The 20584-nt window shown below is 41.2% G+C and overlaps 1 protein-coding gene and 3 non-coding genes across 4 annotated transcripts; all 4 read right to left on the bottom strand.

The window, feature by feature from the left end:
* Positions 1 to 85: 85 nt before the first annotated feature.
* polr1a (RNA polymerase I subunit A) lies at positions 86 to 20484 on the bottom strand. Its single transcript, XM_042418107.1, has 37 exons — positions 20253 to 20484; positions 19603 to 19711; positions 19316 to 19411; positions 19034 to 19183; positions 18623 to 18733; positions 18388 to 18473; positions 17968 to 18053; positions 17720 to 17800; positions 17087 to 17204; positions 16841 to 16988; positions 16532 to 16693; positions 16227 to 16349; positions 15803 to 16030; positions 15171 to 15278; positions 14868 to 15014; positions 14521 to 14712; positions 14182 to 14331; positions 13752 to 13935; positions 13505 to 13587; positions 12621 to 12779; positions 11764 to 11862; positions 11460 to 11612; positions 11191 to 11273; positions 10424 to 10589; positions 8921 to 9044; positions 8319 to 8419; positions 7613 to 7806; positions 6844 to 7011; positions 5671 to 5806; positions 5249 to 5409; positions 4982 to 5111; positions 4745 to 4852; positions 3761 to 4045; positions 2847 to 3047; positions 1656 to 1773; positions 1407 to 1571; positions 86 to 767 (listed from the first exon to the last, which is right to left on the bottom strand). Exons 1-37 carry the CDS (start codon positions 20327 to 20329, stop codon positions 667 to 669), a joined length of 5091 nt encoding a protein of 1696 aa, XP_042274041.1. The 5' UTR covers positions 20330 to 20484; the 3' UTR covers positions 86 to 666.
* Positions 7978 to 8114, bottom strand: LOC121903030. Its single transcript, XR_006097989.1, has one exon. It is a non-coding gene; the product is annotated as a small nucleolar RNA SNORA5 (small nucleolar RNA).
* On the bottom strand, positions 10185 to 10321 carry LOC121903028. The gene has a single exon (XR_006097987.1). It is a non-coding gene; the product is annotated as a small nucleolar RNA SNORA5 (small nucleolar RNA).
* Positions 13146 to 13282, bottom strand: LOC121903029. Its single transcript, XR_006097988.1, has one exon. It is a non-coding gene; the product is annotated as a small nucleolar RNA SNORA5 (small nucleolar RNA).
* Positions 20485 to 20584: the final 100 nt, after the last annotated feature.

The raw sequence follows: 20584 nt of genomic DNA on the forward strand, positions 1-20584 counted from the left end.
CCTCAAAAGTCTCCTGACACCGGCGAGTTTAAATAAAGAGGCAAAGAAACACAAAGTACCCAGTGTGGAAAAAAAGAAAAACAACTACATACAATTTTTTATTTTCATTATTAAATACAAAGACAAAAATATTATGAAGGTTGTTTGTCCACCAGATCAAGGACATGGCTGGTGATTTTCTATATTTTTCCTTATTATCAACAAATCTCATGTGCCAAACCAACAATGAACTCATCCTACTTAAGTATTAAGTATTGTGCTTGATAAATCATATTCCTCTGTGCCATAGACCTCTGTTGTTGACATCACAAAGGAATATGATATATGATGCTTTGGATACAAGCACAACGGATGAATGGATGAATTCACTGTTGGTTTGGCTCTGCACATGAGAAATGTTGACAATAAGAAAACTAGAAAATTGCCATTCATCTGGTCTGGCTTACATTCTCTTTCAAATCAATTAATTCAGGAGCTATTTTCTTCAAAAACACAAATTTTAAAGAACGTGGCATTTGAATATAGTCACATCCACAGTAAATAGGGACTGAGATATCACGAGTTATTTTTATTTGTTCATTAAATAACTAGTGTGTAAATGTCTTTTGAATCGGCAGAACTGAAGTTTCGTAAGTCATCACACCCGACCAGGCTGTTGTATCTCATTTACTGCAACGGTTGTTTGAGTTCAAACAGTCCTGTTCCACCTTTGACTACCTTCCCAACGACCAGACAGGCTGACGGCGAAACCAGCTCATCGTGTGAGCCTGAAACAGAAAGAAAAACAGGCATGAACAGACGCACAAAGACGGCAGTTGACCTTAATTAGGTTAGGAAAGGACTTGTGACAAGAATCCAAAAAAACGGTCTAAACGGTCAATAAGCTTCACCAAATAAATAAAAGTGAAAGAAAGTGTAGTTACTATTGCCTTGAATTCTGAAAATTTCATTTTGTTTATTTCAACTTCGTCTTAATCTCAAAACGTGGAAAGCTTATTTTAGTAGTTGTGAAAACCTTTAATACTGTGCACAATGCAGTTGACTGTACGCTCTCAGTCAGTACCTTGAACTTCCTGTGTGGGGCCTGCAATGGAAATGCGGCTTCACATTGCAAATGCATTTATTCTTATAAGCATGAATTAATCATCAAACCTGAATTAAAAAAAATCCACTGAGGCACTAAGCGACTCTAGAAAACATCTGCTAATGCTCTAAAAGCTTTGCTCACCAACCTTGATCAATAACTACAGTTTCTATATACTGCTCAGTGCGATTTCTTATCTGCTGAGTAGTCATATGTCTCCTCTCACCGTCAGTCATGGCACAAAAAAAACCGACACAATCAATGGGTGTGTGTGTACAGACAGCTATGCTTGTTTGTTTTACTAGCATCATCTGTTCCTCACCCAGCATGGTAGCCTGTTTGAGGAATTTGTAGCTGGTCTCAAAGGTCATCTGCTGCAGTGGAGAGGAGTTGGACCGGATGGCGTGTCGGTTTAGTGGCTTATATACACCTTCGAAACACATATAGTCCGCTACCAGCGACAGATGTCTGGGATCCACCTCAATACCTAGAGACAGACAGAGTAATATCAGATATGAGTGATTCTGAGGATCTTGTGATTTGTGTTTTGACTGTAAGTGTGTGTACGTACCATAGACCGCAAAGACGTCTTTGATCTCCTTCTCTATGACTTTTAAAGCCACTTCGATCCCGTAGGTGTTAGCCATGGCGTGGACCTCGTTGGAGTACAGCCTGTTGATGTCCAAGATCTGGAGAAAAATAATAAAAGACCCGATGTTGAGATGATGATGTATAATAAAATATCTTAGCACTCTGCGGAACAAAGATCTCATTAAAGATAAGGTCCTTGATTGTGAGGTTGAGGCATTTTTTTCAGTATTTAAATGGTTCAATCCAAATTTATAATATCCTTTGCTTTAGAAGACTAGACTCCACTGGAATGATCTGCATCAGTCACATCATGATTTTAAATAGTCAAAACTGAATTTGATATCTGAATGACAAACTGGAACGGTCCCCCAGGGCCGGCTCTACTTTTTGAGAAGGCTGAGATCTTTTCACGAGTGTCATAAGATGCTCCACATGTTCTATCAGTTTATTGAGCGCAATCTTCTTTGCTATGTTGTGCTGGGCAAAGGACGCCAACGGTCTGAACATAAAAAAAAAAAAGTCAATGGGAATGTCATTGACTTGAAGCTGACCACACTGGAGGAAGTGGTAGAGGAAAGACTGCTGGTGATAATGGCCCACCCCCTCTATGACATGACAGCCAGACTAAGGAGCAGCCTTGGTGCCGGCAACAGGCTGATTCAACCCCGGTGCCGCTCCCTGAGGCACCGGGGTTGGGTCATTCCTGCCAAGTGTCATCAGACTTTACAATTCCTCTGATTTTGCCAGACCCGGTGACATCATACCGTCTGTGCATTAACTTTAACCTGACTCTTAACTTGATGAGTTACTGTGTTTTCATGTATTTTTGTCGTCTGTCACGGTTGCTATGACAATGCAATATCCCTTCGTGGATTAATAAAGTTTTCTATCATCAATCTATCTGACGTAATTTTAGATATCATTAAAAGGAAACTTCTAAAACTATATCTGCAGGCATCTTGAATCACCTCTGAACGGTGATTGCAGTGCAGTGCTTGAGAGAAAGAAAATGAAAATCAGCTTTGACTACGGCAAAGTGCCTGAAAAGAGGCAAAATTATTAAAGTGTTTAGTTAAATTTTTTATATAACGGACAATCTGTCCTCAATCTGTCAATGTAGTCTCGTGCACAAAATAAGTATGAAACCAAAAAGTCTAAGAAGTCCACGTACATCACTGTGTTTGAACATTTCATGCATGTTGATTCCCTCGGTGTTGAGGACCGTCTCTTTTTCTCCGGTCTTTGTTGTGTTTTCGCTCAGCAGGCAGCGAGTCAGGCCCTTGGTTTCCATGATGACGGCGTTCTGAGCCAGCGTCGACAGGACTGACGTCAGGTCAAAATGCACCTTGCTCACCGGTAAGACCAGCTCCACCTATCAACGGGGAGAACAAAAGATTCAACAAAAGATCTCATTAGGGAAGTGTAGCGGGACTTCAAACATGTCCTCTGTTTGTAAGGTTTAAAAACATCTTCTGACAAAACTGGTTCTGTATGAGATCATATGTGCACTGTAACAGATAATATAACATCTGGAACAAGTTGTTTGTGCCTTTATGACCTAAATCATCAACATTTATGCTTTCCTCACAGCGAGGGTCTCTATCGTGTTGGCCATCACTGATAACTAAACTGCTCATAAAACGAGGTGTGTCGGGATCTTCTCGGGTTTTTCCTTTTCCTGAGGCTGACTGGTGTCATTTGAGTGACCAATGAAAATAAAAATACACAGAGGAAGTCTTACACGATCTCTGCTGGTCTTATCATGTGGTGAGATCAAGTGCTATATTCTCTATTCTTGTCATTTGACTGTTCACAATTAAAGTGGAATGTCACAAGGGTTGATTACATAACATTCACGCCTTGCATTGCTATCAAGCCTTACATTAGAAACATAGAGTGTACATTACATATATATATATATACATACATACGGCAGTGACTCTGTAAAACCATGCTAGTTAGTAAAAAACAGTAAAAAAAAAAGTAATATCACACCGGCCTTCCCTTTAACACTTCTCTATAATCTCAGTATGGAAGTTCAAGCAAAGTCATTTTCATCCGCTTGTATGATAAGTACAAGCTTACCTCACACCAGAGTTCGTGCTGGTAATCGTAACAGTATCTCTCTATCGCCGGGTTGGACTCTAGAACGGAGTTGACTCTCATCTGATTCAGGGATTCTTCTCCTCCTCCCGTTCTCCTCGCTCGCTTCTTTCTCCTCTCCGCTCTCACTCCCGCCGACTCCGACTGGGACTCCTCCAGACTGCCGTTTTCCACGTTCTCCTGCGCCTCCTCTTCCTCTTCTCCCAGATCTTCTTTATCTTCACCGTCATCACCTCCTCCTTCCTCCTCCTCGCTCTCATAGTCCACCTGCAGAGGAAAGCGGAGAAAGGTGCGGGTCGTGTGTCAGCGTTCGAGCGGTAACGCTTGCTTCTGCTTTTGTCTTTTTATTTTGTCTCATTTTGTCCCCATTTTATTTGCATTGTGCATACATACAAGGACACACATGCACGCACATGCACGCAATACAGCCCTACCAATCATCTCACACTACACCGCTGAGCTACAGGTGGCTGTAATGTGTAACATATACTTCTTGAGGAAGGAAATGGATTCAACACATTTGTTAGACTTCAAGGATATACATAAGTTTTGTTTGTTTACAAGAAAATTCCACAGGGTACCTTTAAGATGAGTTGTTTCATTGTGGTCTGTTTTGTTTTGTTTTGTTAGTTTCAATAACTCTTTCATACCCAAATTTCCATAGACAACGTTAATGTTTCATATAAAACCGTTAAATGATTGCAAAACTGTTATCACTTTAAATGATCGCTGTTGTTTTATATAAATGAGAGGCAAAAAACAGCCACAACATGTCTATGAAACGTCACGGTTGTTTTGCTTTGAACGGCATGCAAACCAGATGAAAATGTTTATACGGTATAAAAGCTATGTCAACTAACTGAAGACAGGCCAGATAAATGTCTGACGCATCACTTTCTAGGAACATCCAGCTTTACCCAAATCATCACAGCATGTAACAGAGCGTGTTTCTATTAGTCTTCGTACCTCCTCTTCCTGTTTGTCTTTTCGCTTGGCGTCTGATGCGTCGGCGTCTCCTTCGTTCCCCTGGTCATCCACGATCTCTCTCTCCTCCTCTCCCTCTCCGTCGTCTGCCTGATGATTGTCGACATGACAAAGATCACTTCAGAGTCTTTTTTATTTTCAAGGCGGCAAAACATTCAAAACTGAGTGATGACACTGATTCTATAATTCCTAAAAGGGAAGGGCCAATTAAAAACAGACCCCCGCTGTGTCAGCCGTTCCCTCGCCGTCGTGGTCCTTATCTCTGGGGGTGGCCTTCCTCGTCTCCACGGCGATGGAGGCCAGCTTGGCGCTGCGCTTCTTAATGGCTTCCAGGAGAAGACGGAAAAACCTGGGAGACAAACGAGAGGGAGAGAGGATGAGAGATTGATGTCAGGTTATCCTGCTAGTGGGGTTCAAAACACACACACACACACACACACACACACACACACACACACACACACACACACACACACACACACACACCTAGTTTCCATGTAGTGGAGGATCTGTTGGGGCGATAGCAGCTTATCGTCACAGTAACGGTCAGGAGGCAGGAAGTGGAAGGCGACTTTGAACGTCCGCAACTTTTGGTGAGAGCCGCTCTCGATCCGCAAAGTCTCTACCACATCAACTTTCTGCAGAACCTGCTCTCACACACACACACACACACACACATTTAGATGTTTTCTACAGATATATGCAAAAACATGCTGAGCAGCGATTGAGGAAATTTAAAGATGACACAAAAAAGAGAAAACAGGAAGTAGTACTAGCATGAGAAGGCCGCAAAAAAAAGCTATACAAAAAAAGGACAGTTGAGGAAACACAAATTAAGCAAAAGATGACAAAAGATGAAATGTTGGACAACAAAAAAGAAGTCAAGAAAATACAGGAAGTGCTCTTACCTCAGCCAGACAGACCCTGGTGAGTTTTTTGCGGAGCGTCTTGGCTCTCTTCAAGGCCTTCTTGTTGTTCAGCACTGGAACGCTCATCATGGGAGTCTTGATGTTGGAGCTGGCCACCATCAGGATCTCCCTCAGTCTGTGAGACAAGTCAAACATGAAAGATGCTCTGCCTTCACTGTCAAGCTCATAAACCTGGCACTACAAAAAGCCACGTTTTCTCTCAGCAAAAGGGAAAAGTAAAGGCTGTTTGAAGTAAGTTTAAAGTAAAGAAAGAGATCAAATAAAAGCTTATTTGAGTTACGACATGCATTTACGAGCCTGTAGAATTATGGTTTTATGCAGCATTGTTTTTAGATGGTGCTGCGAGACAGTGTTAAATGTTGATAGCGGCAAAGAGATGGTGTGGATTAGCATTAGCATTCACTCCTCTCATGGGGCAGAATTGACATGGCTGTGCCTGTAAATGCTTCGTGTCTGTGGTTAGTCTGATAATAGGTTGGGTGGGAAACCACTGGTGCGTGAGTATTTCTTCTTCTCTTTTACAGTGTAATATTCTGTACTACTGTATCTACTGCATCAAAATAAACCCAGTGTGTTAGCTTCATGGGTCGTTTCTAAAAGAAGAAGCAAAATCATAAGCAAAACAAGAGGAAGTGTGTCAGAGCCAGTTTATAACCAAGAGTTCTTCATTCTTACCTTTTGGTGGAAGTACACAAATCATAGCACTGGCTTTGATATAATTACCTTCCTTAATGACGCTGACATGACCGTGTATACACAATATGTCTATTTAGGGATACGTTTGTGTTATAAAAAAACAGCCAACACTACATATTGCTTTGTAGCGTTTTTTTCCACTGTGGTGGATCAAAGAGGAATGAAGCCTGTTGTAAGTAAGTCAGTCTTTACATTGAACACACACATGCTGTGAAATGCTGTAACCATGTTGACACTACACTGTATATGTGCTTTATGGTATATGTGGTTTTGCTAGCTAAAAAGGTTGACGCTAACCGCTAACAAGTTACACGCTCTGTGTTTGTATGTTACTTTCTTTTCTCTCTTTGTAAATGAAATATAGAAATATTTCCACAGCTTTTTGTGTGTGTCCTCTATAACATGTTCACTAGCATAACAGATAAGTAACGAGTTTCAACGCAGAAGAGACGTTACCGAGGTATTCCCAGAGTGACGTTCATCTCTCCTCTGCCGGCGAAGTGGAAGGTGTTGAGGGTCATCTGGGTGGAGGGCTCACCGATGGACTGCGCTGCCAGCAGACCCACCGCTTCCCCGGGATCACATAGAGAACGCTGCCACTTATAGTGCAACAGCTGGCGAAGGCTGAAGACACAGAGAGAAGAAGTTGTGTTGTACCTCGCAAAAAGACAGAACGAGTTACAGTCAAACAAAATATGGTCAAAAAGCCAAAGAAAAGAAAAGAAAGAACTACAATGAATCAAATCTGGTTTTGGATTTATTTATTTTCTAGCAAATAGTGTTTTTGTGTTAAAGACTTTTTTTTTTTTAATTACTACTAAATTACATGTTTAATTTGCTTCTGAGGACACATCATTTTTGGTTTTTTCACATTTCAGTGATATTCCTTCAGCTTAGGGAGCAAGTTTTTATATTGTACGTAATACTCTGCTTTCATTGTCGGCTCATTTAAAGTGTTGCTAAACCATTTTTTTATTAGGGGATTTTTTCATTCATTACTGCAATACAACTGCGACTTCCTTCTTTTGACTGTGAGGGCTGTTTGATTTCACATTAAGCTGGAACCTTTCCAAAAAACCCTTTATTTCAAGTGGAGTGGAGGCACAACCAGTGAGTCAACACTGATCTCAGAGGAATTTTTTTTAAAAATATGTCAATATTTGCTTTCTTTTTCTTTATTAAGCTGTATTACATTTTATAATAGAGATACATTTGAAAACTCTACCTGTGGGTGTCCAGGCTGTCTGTACCCGTCCTGTTCTCCAGGTATTTCTCTGTGATGCTGTGAAAGTTTTCAGATACTGATCCGAAGCAGACGTCGGGCCTAAACACGCCCAGGGAGGGCTCGGGGCAGCGGGAGGACTTTCTGCTGTATTTTGACCTGCTGGCTTCATCCAGAGAATGCCACTGCTGTACCAGCTGTGGAGGGAGCACAGTGAACATTATGGTTAAATTACTGATCTCTTTCAAATATATATACACTGATGCTGGAGGAGAAGACTGTGACACCGAAACTTCCTGAGACGGTGAATGTTTACGCAACAGTTGTAGCAGCTGTAGAGTGATAGTAGTTCAGCTGAATCACTAGATGTTTGTGTGTAGTACATATTTATCCCCAGCGGCCATGTTGGAGCACCGTGGGGCCCATGAACTACACCTTCACTGTTGCAACCGTTTTGGCCAGTGGCATCCACTGAGGAGGAAGCACTGAATTTGACAAGGCTGCAATTTCTCTGGATATTGATTTACTCTATGGATGTGGATTAGTCCTCATATGTCCCTTGCTTTATTTATTTATCAACACAAAATGTGCTGCAGTTGTCATGGTGCTTTAAAGATGAGTCTCCAGGGCACAAAAAAAACATCACAATCAATTCCATACGTCATTTTCCCCCCAAATTTCACATTCATTCACTGTTGTGCATAAATACCTGCAGTATAGCAGCATCTCTGCCATAGGCATCTGGCTCTGCTGTTAGTTCAGTCTGTTTTAGTTTAGCCAACTTCTTCTGGGAAAACAACAGGAATGCTCCTAACACAGATTAACACACACACACACACACATTACATGACAGATATTCACACAGGCAGTGTACACAAATGTTTTATACAATGTCTCCTCTATGGATCTAGAGTGGGTCCAAGTGAGATTTCACACCTATTTTAATGACTTTTAGAAATGCCTGAATTACAGGCAATTACAGGCAATTACAGGCATTACCAAACACACTGCATAACTCTAAATGCATTATAATGACCAGCAGTTGTTAAAATGACTTCCATAATCTCCCCACTTAAATAATTACAGCAGAGCATTTCAAATGCTTTTCTATTTAAAATTGTATTTGGCTACTTCCTACAAGAAGAGAAACCACATTCACTTCTGCTTACTGCTGAGCTTTCACAAGAAGTTTAATAATATCTCATCTTGGGTGAAATCAATGAAAAAGTTAACTGTTGAGTGCAGATGATGATTAATCTGATGATAAGGTTTGAACACTGCAGATTTGTCTGGTTTTCTGTTGTTGTGTACCTCTGCGTGGAGATGCCACCTCTCTCTTTGTTCTCCAGCGCTGGATGGCCGCAAAATGTTTACTGGCAGTCTGAGGGTCCAAACGTGCCAAAACATCATCCAGGCCCTGAGACCTCTTGATGACCTGACAGGAGATGGAAACTCATGGTTGGTTGTTTTTCACTCTGCAAGGTTACCAGGTTATTATTCACAGAAAGTGAAGACATTATTTATCATTTCAAAACTAGAACCGTTGTTAGTTAACTTTTTTAGTGAAGTAAACATCTTGCACTTGTATTCTTGACACTTTGATCATTCGAATCAACTACATTTAAAAACTTGCATGTACTTAAAACACAATATAAGACATTTGTGTTTTAAAGGTTGAAAAGCCGACGCTGCTGGAGTGTGTTAGCCAATGTGGGGCAGGATGTGTGGTGATCCCGGTTTCACTCATGTGGCAACATGGTTTCACGTAGAATTTGCTGCTGGCTGAAAGACCTGATTGTGTGTGAATATGAGGTGAGCACTTTCACCAAAAGTCATGAAAAGCAAACAGTGTTGGTCAGAAAGGAATTTTGGGTGGATAACACCATGAAACTAACGCACCAACTTAGAGAAATAGATGCTAACTTGAAAAAATATTCTAATCTACATAATACAAATATATGTGTCATTATGCTATAGGTGGTGTGCTTTTCTGAGTAAAAAGATAAAATGTACTTTCAGAGAAAGTAAGAGGAAGTAATAAAACATTATCAAAATGTACAGTATGAAGTTAGTTTCAATAGATTGGGACAGAGTGTGACTGTGTGTTCAACACAGAGCTCAAGCCGGGAGGGGAATAGCCTAGCTAGAATAGCCTAGCTTAGCTTAAAGACCGCTATCAGCCCCTCCAAAGTTCAAAAATCCATCTACCAACACCTCTAAACCTTACTACTTCACATGTTGCATCTTGTTTTTGAACCTTGGAGAGAAGTAAGCTAGCCGTTTCTCCCTGCTTTCAGCCGCCTGGCTAAAGCTCCGTATTTGAGACACAAACATGACAGTAGTATCAACCAAACACTTAAGTGTATTAGCATATTTTCCAAAAACTATTTGCTAAAAGAACATGTATTTGAGGGGTTAAAATACTGTGATGATTCAACCTCAAATCTAAATAAAGACAGCACTAGACCTGCTGTAGCTAACAGAAGTTAACAATAGAGACAATGAATGTTTTCGCAACAGTTGTAGCAGCTGTAGAGTGATAGCACTTTTCAGTAGTTTAGCTAAATCACTAAATGTTTGTGTGTAGTACATATTTATCCCCAGTGGCCATGATGGAGCACCGTGGGGCCCATGAACTACACCTTCACTGTAGCAGCCATTTTGGCCAGTGGCATCCACTGAGGAGGAAGCACTGAATTTGACAAGGCTGCAACCTTTCTGAATACTGATTTCTGAATATCACATTCATTGGCTGACAGTCTAATGTCAGTATTTATGGACTATGACATATTTACAACAGCGTGTGTGTTTTACCTCATAGTTGTCTTCTATGAAGGGGAACTGTCTTGGCTGCAGGAACTGAGTCTTGGGGATATCCAGCCCGTCTTCACCGTACAGGAACTGAACCACAGATCCATCGCTATCCCTCACCGTAAGATCGTATTGTACTACCAAACCCTCCAGATGCTTAATAACACATCTGCAGAGGACAGGTGAGAAGAAAGAAAACATCAGGGAAGACGAGAAAGAGGTAAAACAACTTTTAAACAATAATTCACGTCAAACTAGGGAGAGAACGATGCATCTTAGTTTGAGTTTCTTTGTATTGGGGTGGTTTTTCGGGGAGAATTTTACGCTATAATGTTCTAAATAAACCATTGTTCATTTGCAAAAGCCCTGTAGCACCAGCATCTCCCTCCCATACTATCAGACATTTAGTGCAAAATATGTTTTTTGTTAGACCCATCCTTAAATCGTTGGTGTTTGAGCCAAATCTAATTGTAATTCCTAGAGCCGAGTGGGATCACGGCTGGATTATGCTATCACTTCAATCATCATCCAATATTTCAGTCAGTTTAAACTACCTGCTGAAACAAGCTAGCTGTTAGTGTGCCATGGAAATGTCATGGTGACTCAAATTTGCATTTGTGTTCCTTGTATTTCCATTTCCCACAGATGATAAACCTGATAGGATCAAGTTCAATTGGAACATTTTCATATGTACAACGTGTATGACAGTAAACTACTGTACAGACACGTGAAGTAAAGTCATGGCTGTTTCTACGATATGTTTCTGTTACCTCTGCAGATATCCTGATCTAGATGTTTTCACAGCTGTGTCCACCAGTCCTTCTCTGCCAGCCATACAATGGAAGAAAAACTCCTGAACACAAGATGACACACAAAGAAATGTATCATAAACTAGCAACAATATTCATAAACGTCTGTAAAGTCACTGCAGCATGTATGCTTTCGTGCATGCCGTTTGGCCAATGCTCAGCAGAGCTACAGCACCCACTTTTAAAACCAGTCTTCTACACACAACACACACGCATATGTTGTCATGTACCTGTGGTTTGATGCCTGTGAGGAACCTTCCAGAAACGAAGCCCCCGGCACCGGGCGCCGGGTCATATGGCTGGAAACACGGCAATGATTTCCCAGAAGGCATCAGTGGAGGCCTACGACCCTCCAACTCGATCTGGCCTAGTAGACATGAGATCTGAAACACACATAAATGATCATATATGTAGGGTCTACAGCCTGATGTTCATCAGATTTTATGAAGCATATATGGACACTGGATGCCACATCAGTTCAGAGAAACAGTGGATGTAAGGAAAATGTTACAGCGAGGGTGCGGGGAAAGATACCTGCATGGTGTTAACTGTAGAACCTTTGGCTCCTGATTGGACCATCAGTTGGAGGTTGTTGTCTGGGAAAGAGGTGTGGAGGCCGACTGGCATACACACCTACAAACACACATGACAGTATATCATCAACAAGAATTGTGGAGACCAGCAACACACACTTGGCCTTACAGTTCAATTCTGCACCCGACTGTTTACTCAGGAGAAAAATCCCTACCATCACTACCACTACATTCAGACACATGGATTTGTGTCTTAATTCTGATCATTTGGTGGAGCATTTCTAGCACAGAAAAAGGTTTTTTTTGCAAGTGCTTCCCTGCTTCCAAAGTAACCAATAATTTGTTTAAGTTGTGGTACAACGTAACGCTGTCAAGTTGAGCGAGTGTGCAAGCAAAGGTGAGAGAACATAGAGCAGACATTATGAGCAAGTGCCCGAGGGTTTGTGAGCACACAGAAGGAATTTGAGAGAGGACGAATGAGTAACACATGGTTATTGTTGTGTTCTTGTGTGGATGATAGCAAACACAGAAATTAATGTTGGGTACAAAAGAGACTTTTGTTTGCTCAAATTAAATGGTTCTTTGCGTGATAATAATTTCTCTTCTAAATGTGACTTCTGTGCTCACAATGTGCCATCCAAACCTGAGAACTGAATTGCTATACAGGCCTGCTGTTCTGTGGCTGTTCATAACTTAAGAAAACATGTCAGTACGTAAGTCAACAGGGTGTTTAAGTATGTCGAAGTAACTGACAGCGAGTGTTTCTCTTCTGTTTCACCGTACATATCATGGTTGACGATAACAGCAATGAGAGAGAGAATATTAGCACTACCACTATTTGTAGTTGTGACAGGTTACCTTGTTAATTTCATTGTTCACTTGGTTGGCCACTTCTTTGAACTTGTGGTCAGCCATGCTGAAGTCTCTCTGGTCTGGGTTGAGGTGAGCATCCTGCCAGCGGCTCTGAGCCTCCGCCTGATCCACGTTGGAGGGCAAGTTAAATGCTGCTTGGAGAGCCTGAGAAACAAGACAAGACAAGACAATTTCATTTTTACTGGAAAAAAAAAACACAAAAAAAGTATTTAATTTACAGTTGTATTTAAAGCCACTATGCATAGAAAAAAAGATTAGACTCTGGCGCCCCTCAGTGGTAGTATGAATAAAGACATCAATGCATCCTGTCACTTGTTCCTTACAAATCTGACCAAGAGGTACTGACATAAAGAGCTGATACATAGACTGCACCAGCTGACAGGTGAACACACAGTTTACTGAACTTTAAATTTCAAAGACTCAATGATGAAATGACTGGACAGTTTAAACACTCAACATCAGTTGTGGTAGAGTAATAACGCTCTTCATTAGCTCAGCTACACCCTTAATGTTTGTGTGTAGTACATATTTATCCCCAGTGGCTACGTTGGAGCACCGTGGGGCCCATGAACTACATCTTCACTGTAGCAGCCATTTTGGCCAGTGGCATCCACTGAGGAGGAAGCACTGAATTTGACAAGGCTGCAACCTTTCTGAATACTGATTACTAACTATGTCTAGTCCTCATATAACATTTTCTACAGGCACTGACTTTGATATCTTCATTCTTCTTATAACAATGCCTGTATTGCATTGTTGTAAACCTTACTGTCTGTCATGTTTGTAGTCAGTGTGAATGATCATAATGATGATGCTGACCTCCTGAAGGGGATAGACAGTTTATTTCAGCAGAATGAGCTAAAACTCACTTTGGTACCGATCTTCAGTGATTCTTGAATAATCTTTTTCCTCTGCCGGTTGGCACCCTGTTTCACTAGGATGTCCTCCACACCTACATGCCAACACAAAAAAGATTTAAGTGTGATACTCATCTTCTATTTTCAGTGAAATATACACAAATACTGACAAACATAATAATAGTGTTCCTAATCTTTCCATGGCAGGAGAGAAACAAATCGCATTGTGTGCTTGAATTTATTTTATCTGGGTTCTTACCCAGAGTGAAGCCTCTGTATAACTGCAGGTAGGCAGTGAAGAGTCGGGCCAGACAGCTGAGCAGTTTGCCGCTGGTCTCCCCTCCGTACAGCTCATAACAGCAGTGGACCAGACCGTAGACTGAGGAGCCATAGTGAGCTTTGTCCAGAACCCCCACTAACAGCTCTCCCTGACGAATCACCACCTGGGAGGCAAACAGCAAGGGAAGAAATAGGGGTTAAATAAAGTAAAATGTGAAATAAAACTTAGGCAACTTATTGCACCAAAAGTGTTGTTAATGCTTGTTTTTAACGTCATGTGAGTCATCTTGAGAGTCTCCTGGAGACAAGTTTCAATATGCCGAACCAAGAAAAAAAAAAAAGCAAAACAAAAATGCAGGGAAATAACATTGTGAAATTGTGATCTTGCCACCTTGTGTGTATGTGTGTACCTGTGAGTCACACATGCTGTCAGGTCTGTATCCTGGAGCGGCTCGTGGTGGTTCTTGGATCCATGCTTTGCTGGGGATTTTTGATTTGCCAACCAGGTTGAGAGGTACTGCTTTCTGTGGGATTACATTCAGCAGGAGGGTGGACACCACCTACAAGAGACAACACATTCATGAGACATTAAATACACAGCACAATCAACTTTTTACCTCAAAGTCTGGGCTAAACTGAATGATAATGACTTTCTTTCATCTTTCACGGTCATAAAGCGCCCCCAAAAGCTGAAGTTCAAGTACTGAAACAGACTAAAATGTCTGAGAACAGCAGGTGTAACACGTTACCTGCTTTCCTGTCCACAGTGGCTGTGGTTTAAATATGGCAGGTGGCAGCAGTTTAACTCTGCCTGGTTTGTCAGTCAGTCCTCTGTACACCAGCTCGGTGTACTGGTCTCTGGTGAAGAAACAGCCTCGTATCGTCATCCTCGTACCCGAAACCATGTGGTCCTGGATCAGACCTGCTAAAGGTTTACCATCCTAGTGAGAGAGAGAGAGAAAAAAAAAAAGAGCTTTATGTGTGTGTGTGTAAGCTGCTAAATTAAATTATTCAGCAAAGTTATCCAGACAAGTTCATGTTTGCGGCTAGAAATGCTGACGTTTATCCGGTTTGTTGATGGTACGTATATACCAACCTTGGGGACGAGGTACTGCTGGTCGGTGCTGACTAACATGTAGGCCTCTGCTCTGCCCAGCTCACTCTGAGGGAAATGAGCGTTCATCTCATCTCCGTCAAAGTCGGCATTGTACGCCTTGCAGTTGGCATAGTGGAGCCTTAATACCTGTTACAACACATGAAGATGAGGTACAGTTTGTTAGGCATTAGACTGAGTGTCCAAGCAAAACTCAGCAATGGAAAAACCTCCTGCTGCTGATAATGATTCCATCTGTTGTTCAAGCTCTGCCTTCAAAATTCATCACAACAGATTAGATCTTACCTTCTCTCCAGGTAAGATGCGAGCAGAGTGGGCTTGTATTGAGGGTCTGTGCAGAGTTGGTTGTCTGTTCAATAACAAAACGTCTCCGTTCTTAATATGTCGATTTACCTGGAGAAAGGAAGGGAGACGACAAGAGTGGAGGGTTATGTCGGTGGCAGTGAGAGATGTGACTGAGGTTTATGTCTGTGAACGACTACATTAACAATCATGGAGAAACTCAAACTACTGTGCCAACGTTGATTAAAAGGTTCAGCCTGTTCACAAGAACCTTTGAAAAACTGCCTCAAAAAGTCTTGTCTTTGAACATTTACAGTATGTGGTTGCAAATGTTGTCAGATTTTTTATGAGTGCAATTTTGCAATCACAGAGATGCTAAAGTTAGCACGAAAATGATTTCGGAGGTCGGAGATCTGCAATGTTGTGCTGTTTTCACTTCCATAATGTGTTTCATAAGCTGTTGTATGACGTAACCGGTTTCACTTGTAGTCTGAATAGGGTCCAAAAAGAATCAATTATGTTTTTCATATATAACTTGGTGTTACAGGCAATTACACATTTTAATTTTGGCTTAATATACTAAACTTTTACCATGTGACACAGCCAACAATCTGCCAGTGACTTAAGTGACTTACTATCTTCATGGGCATCTTCTGTACACCAGGACACGGCGTCAGCAGTTGCTTGGCAACTGCTTCTCTCTGTGCAAGATTGGTAGGTGATAGGATGGTTCTCCTGCCATCCTCATTTATCACCATGGAAGCACCGGGGTGGATGTTAGGCCCGTTAAGGACGGCCTGACGAAGCTCCTTTACGTTCCATGGAGTGACAGGCTGTGGGTAGGTCAGTTTGGTGGCAAACACCTGTACAAGCATAGAAACCGGATCAAGATGCAGATGGTTTGTTAAATTTTGGATCAAACTTTGAGCTCTTTGAACATACTAAAAGAGTTGTTGAGTCATGTTTCTTTCAGTTAAGAATGACCCATCCCCCTTCCACAAGAGAGAAGACTATTCTCTCTTTAGGTGGAAAAAGAATCGGACACAGAGTCACATGTACCATAGGTATTCCTATCTCGTTGGTCCCTATGTACATGTCTGGACAGATGACAGATCGTGCAGCGTAGTCCACTCGTTTGCCCATCATGTGTTTCCGGAACAATCCGTCCTTCTTCTCCAGGATCTGGCAAGGAAGAGTAGATGATAAAAGAAAATTCACTGCTGTGAATGTGATAATTTCTTAAAACTAGGTCACCCATGTAGTAGAAATGTGCAATTATTTTTGAAATTATTTTGCTCTACGACAAGAGAAAACTTGCTGAAGCACTGGTTAGACTATGTCACACTATGTTGTTATACAAATACCTGTCTGATTCCAGGGTATTTCTCTGTCATCATTTTGTCCATGTCGCTGTCAAAAACGATGTTAACGTGAGTTTGGAGGCGGATCCAGATGTTGTAGAGTTTATCTGTTAATGTCACTCCTGGAATCCCAGACAGAAAGGACTGGTCTGTCTGTTCAGGAGCCTGAGATCCATGAAAAAGGACAGGTTGAAATGAGACGTTCGAACTGGATCTGTGTAGCTCTTATACATCAACAGCATAACTTTGGAGACAGATGACTAGAAGACTGAAGAGGTCTCTTTTTTTTTTTAAATCTCAAACATATCTTACCTCTGCCTCTTCCTCCTGAGTGGTTTTCTCGCCCGCTATGAGAGCCAGAAGTTTCCTTATGATTCCACAGTCCTTCATAACAGCCTGCATGTTGACTGTCTGTCCATTAGTAAACATCTGGTCACCCAGTCGATTGATTGGACGATACCTGACGTGGACAGGATGAGGGGTGTATTCAGTGAGGCTACGTAATCACACCAGTAGGTTGTGCAATATGTGCTGTCTGTGTGTGTGTGTGTGTTGTACCTGCAAGGTGGGACCACCAGCAGCTCCAGGAAGAAGAGGTCAGGATAGAAAACTTTTTCTCCCTCCATCAACCCTGATCCCTCCTCCAGCCCGGAGAACAGACACTTGAGGAAGAAACCTGGAAAGAAAACAAGAGAGATGGTTTTATTTATCTCACATTTCAAAACGGATGCATGTTTTGCTTTGTTTTCTCTACTTTCCAATTTTTCCAACGGCACTAAAACAATTTTCACTTCTTAAATAAGGACAAAGTGACGAACATCATTTATTTAGCTCTAATCAAAACTGTCTGAAGGACTTCAAATGGTTAAAACTGCAAGAATATGAAAACAATGCAAGAGACATAAAAATAAGCTATAACAGACAGAGCAAAGCAACAACTGACATGCCATCCATTATAGTAAATGATTCAGTATAAACTCTTAATTATTGCATCTTAAGACATTTAAAACTGACAACTATTTAATAGATTTTCAGAATGTTACTGTTCTTTTTAGATTAGATGTTTCTCAAGTCATACAGACCTCCGATAAGACCAGACTTTTATTATATATGATATAATCTAGCACAAAGACCTGTGTTATATGTATGTATACATGTGGTAGCAGGACAAAAGGTGAACAGTGAGTTTACCTTCTTTCTCCCACAGTTTGTTGGTGTGTTCTCTGGCTGTACTGGCAGTCAGGTAGACTCTCTTTCCAGCTACCAGGTCCTCTACAAAGAGACAAAAACAAGAACTGAGTAAGATCTATTTACTGTGTGTGTGTATGTGTACATCGACAGCTCCTCTCCAACAAATCACTCCATCCCTCAGAGGTTAAGCACGCGCTATTAAACATCTGTATTATCTAAATGAGAGATTTAAAAAGAATATTACTCACCGTTAGTACTGTCAGTCTGTGCTCCTGACGGCATCGTGACAATCAGTTTACTGTTGTGTTCACGACGTACTGTAAAGCGCCCGCTCCTACACACACACACACACAAAGAAAAACAGCATTACATGAGTATTAACAAACCGCTTATTTTTATCATTACCTACATGACAAATCAGTATGACAGCATACCATACACAGCATAACAACATTTCCTCTTGTGTACTTAGTTGTTGTATAATGGAAACGACATGTTCAAAACATTTTCCCGTTCAGGACATATGAGAACAGTCCTGGATGGGGCTATTTACACAAGGCTGAAGTAGACATTTCACTTGTGTTTACTGTCTTTCCACATTTAAGCCAAAACTAGACTGACATTAAATGAAAATAAAATGAACAGCATCACTGTGTCTGCCATGTTACCTGCAGTAAGGACACTTCCTAGTTTTCATGTGGATTCTCCAGAAGTCGTTTATTAGACTGCTCTTCTTTTCAACCAGGTGTTTAATCTGGAAACACACACAGTTGAATGACGTTTATCACAATATGGTTTACATATTTAAAATAATGTTAAATATGTGTACATGTATGTGTGTGTATGTGTGTGTGTGAGTGTGTGTGAGTGTGTGTGAGTGTGTGTGAGTGTGTGTGTACTGACCGGTTTGCTGTTCTCTGAAGCTTCGACGTTCACTCCAACTATTGAATCTGTGAACTCTTTCAGCACCTGCTCAATCTCATCTCCGGTGGCTTTGGCATTCTCCTCCAGGAGCTAACACACACACACATAGTACACACAAATGAACTAATACTACATACACAGAACATAGATATTTACACAAGCTGGATCCATGAGCATAATCTATTTCCTCCTTCAATCAGGCTTTAAAATGAAAGGAAATATCTGATAAGAGATAAGTGCACTGCCCTTAGGGGGAAAAAGTATAATAACATCACAATCCACACATCATTTCAATGGATAAATGGATTGCTGATGTATATTTGGCTGAAGGGTGCTTTTGTCAGTACTATTCCTGCCGAAATGAGTTTCCACAGCAAGTTTAAACCCCACCTGGTTGAGAACTTGCTCTGCTTGGTAGACCTCCTGCATGGCTCCATGGTCCACTAACTTAAGCTGGTTCAACAGGAGGTGGATGGCAGCTCTGGGACACGTTAACATGTGACACGCCAGACATGACCCACGAATCAACAGGTAGAGTTTCTGATGGAGGAGAGCAGAAGAGAGACAAAGAAGAGGAGAGTAAAGAGTGAAAGGTTAAGTTCCTCAGGTTGATCCCGAGAGATTTAGGTTGAGGGATTTAGGGCTGTGTGTGTGTGTGTGTGTGATGCTTACATCAAAAAACAGTGGGTTGTACACAGGCAGAGGTAACTCTACGTGTCCCAGGTGTCCTGGACAGTTGTTGAAGTCCTGACAGCAGGTTGAACACACCTGATTGAACAAAAACAGAGAGTAACAGGAAAATATGAATAAATGCCAATGCTTTCTGAAATATGATGCTCACCATCGTCAGCTTTACATACATTTGTCTATTCTAAAGACTGACCTAGCATGTTACTGCTGTGTCAGTACTGTTATGTACAACACAGAGTGTATATAATACAGTTTCGGTGGAGATGTACCTCTTTGTTGTCTGCTGGCCCCAGGGCCAGATCGTACAGGCTGTTAGGGGCCACATTCCCAACACCATCGAGGAACCTGAAGTTAGTGATCGTCTTCACACTCAACTTTCTGGACAGGAGATCAGAAAAATACATTATTACTCTACAATTACACCGGATTCTTAGCAGTTCTTTGTTCAATGTACCATTGAACAAATTGGTAGCATTTTCACATCTTTGTTTCCAGCATTCAGTCTGTAAAGTGTAATCATAATGGGCCCCAGAGTTTCTGACAATGAGAGTTCACATTAATTCCCATACAAGTCAGCCTGATCTAAATCATGTTCTTACCGGATAAAGAAAAATAAATCTGGTGCAAACGGTTAGAATGATTTCTACCACTTTCTGGAGGACAGTTGTCATATTGAGGCATTTGGCGTAACTGGATAGTGAAGTATGATGCGGAAAAAAAACGCTGGAAAAACACTGGATTATTTTACTTGACTGACATTCACAGTTGCTGCAAGAGAATCAGGTTTGGTGTAAAGTATATAAGTGTATATATATATAGTGTGTAGTTTGAGAGAAGACATGTTTAGCTGCCATGAGGAGCAGGCATGTTGTTTTGAACTCTGAAAGTGTAGCATGAAGCTAACAAAACTTCCTCTCACCTTATCTCTTCGGCAGAATACAAGCCGAACGACATGCCCTCCAAACGCCGCCATGGCACGTCTTTTCCAAACAACATTTTTGGAGAATTATCCGGACTTTATGGTGTTTATTTGTACAAATTCATGACGTCCGATTAGAGCACATGCTACACACAGCTCCTCTAGTTCCCCACGTGGGTCCGTCAGACCAAACCTCGTATTATTTAGAGGGGAGACACGAATACAGATAACTAGGCTTTTTTACAAAATAATTGAATATTTCCATTATTTTCTTTATACACAATGAAACATGTTAGACTTATAAGAGTGTAAAAGCGTAGTATTTCTTCATA

Source organism: Thunnus maccoyii, chromosome 8 (assembly GCF_910596095.1).
Source record: "Thunnus maccoyii chromosome 8, fThuMac1.1, whole genome shotgun sequence".
Classification (NCBI taxonomy): domain Eukaryota; kingdom Metazoa; phylum Chordata; class Actinopteri; order Scombriformes; family Scombridae; genus Thunnus; species Thunnus maccoyii.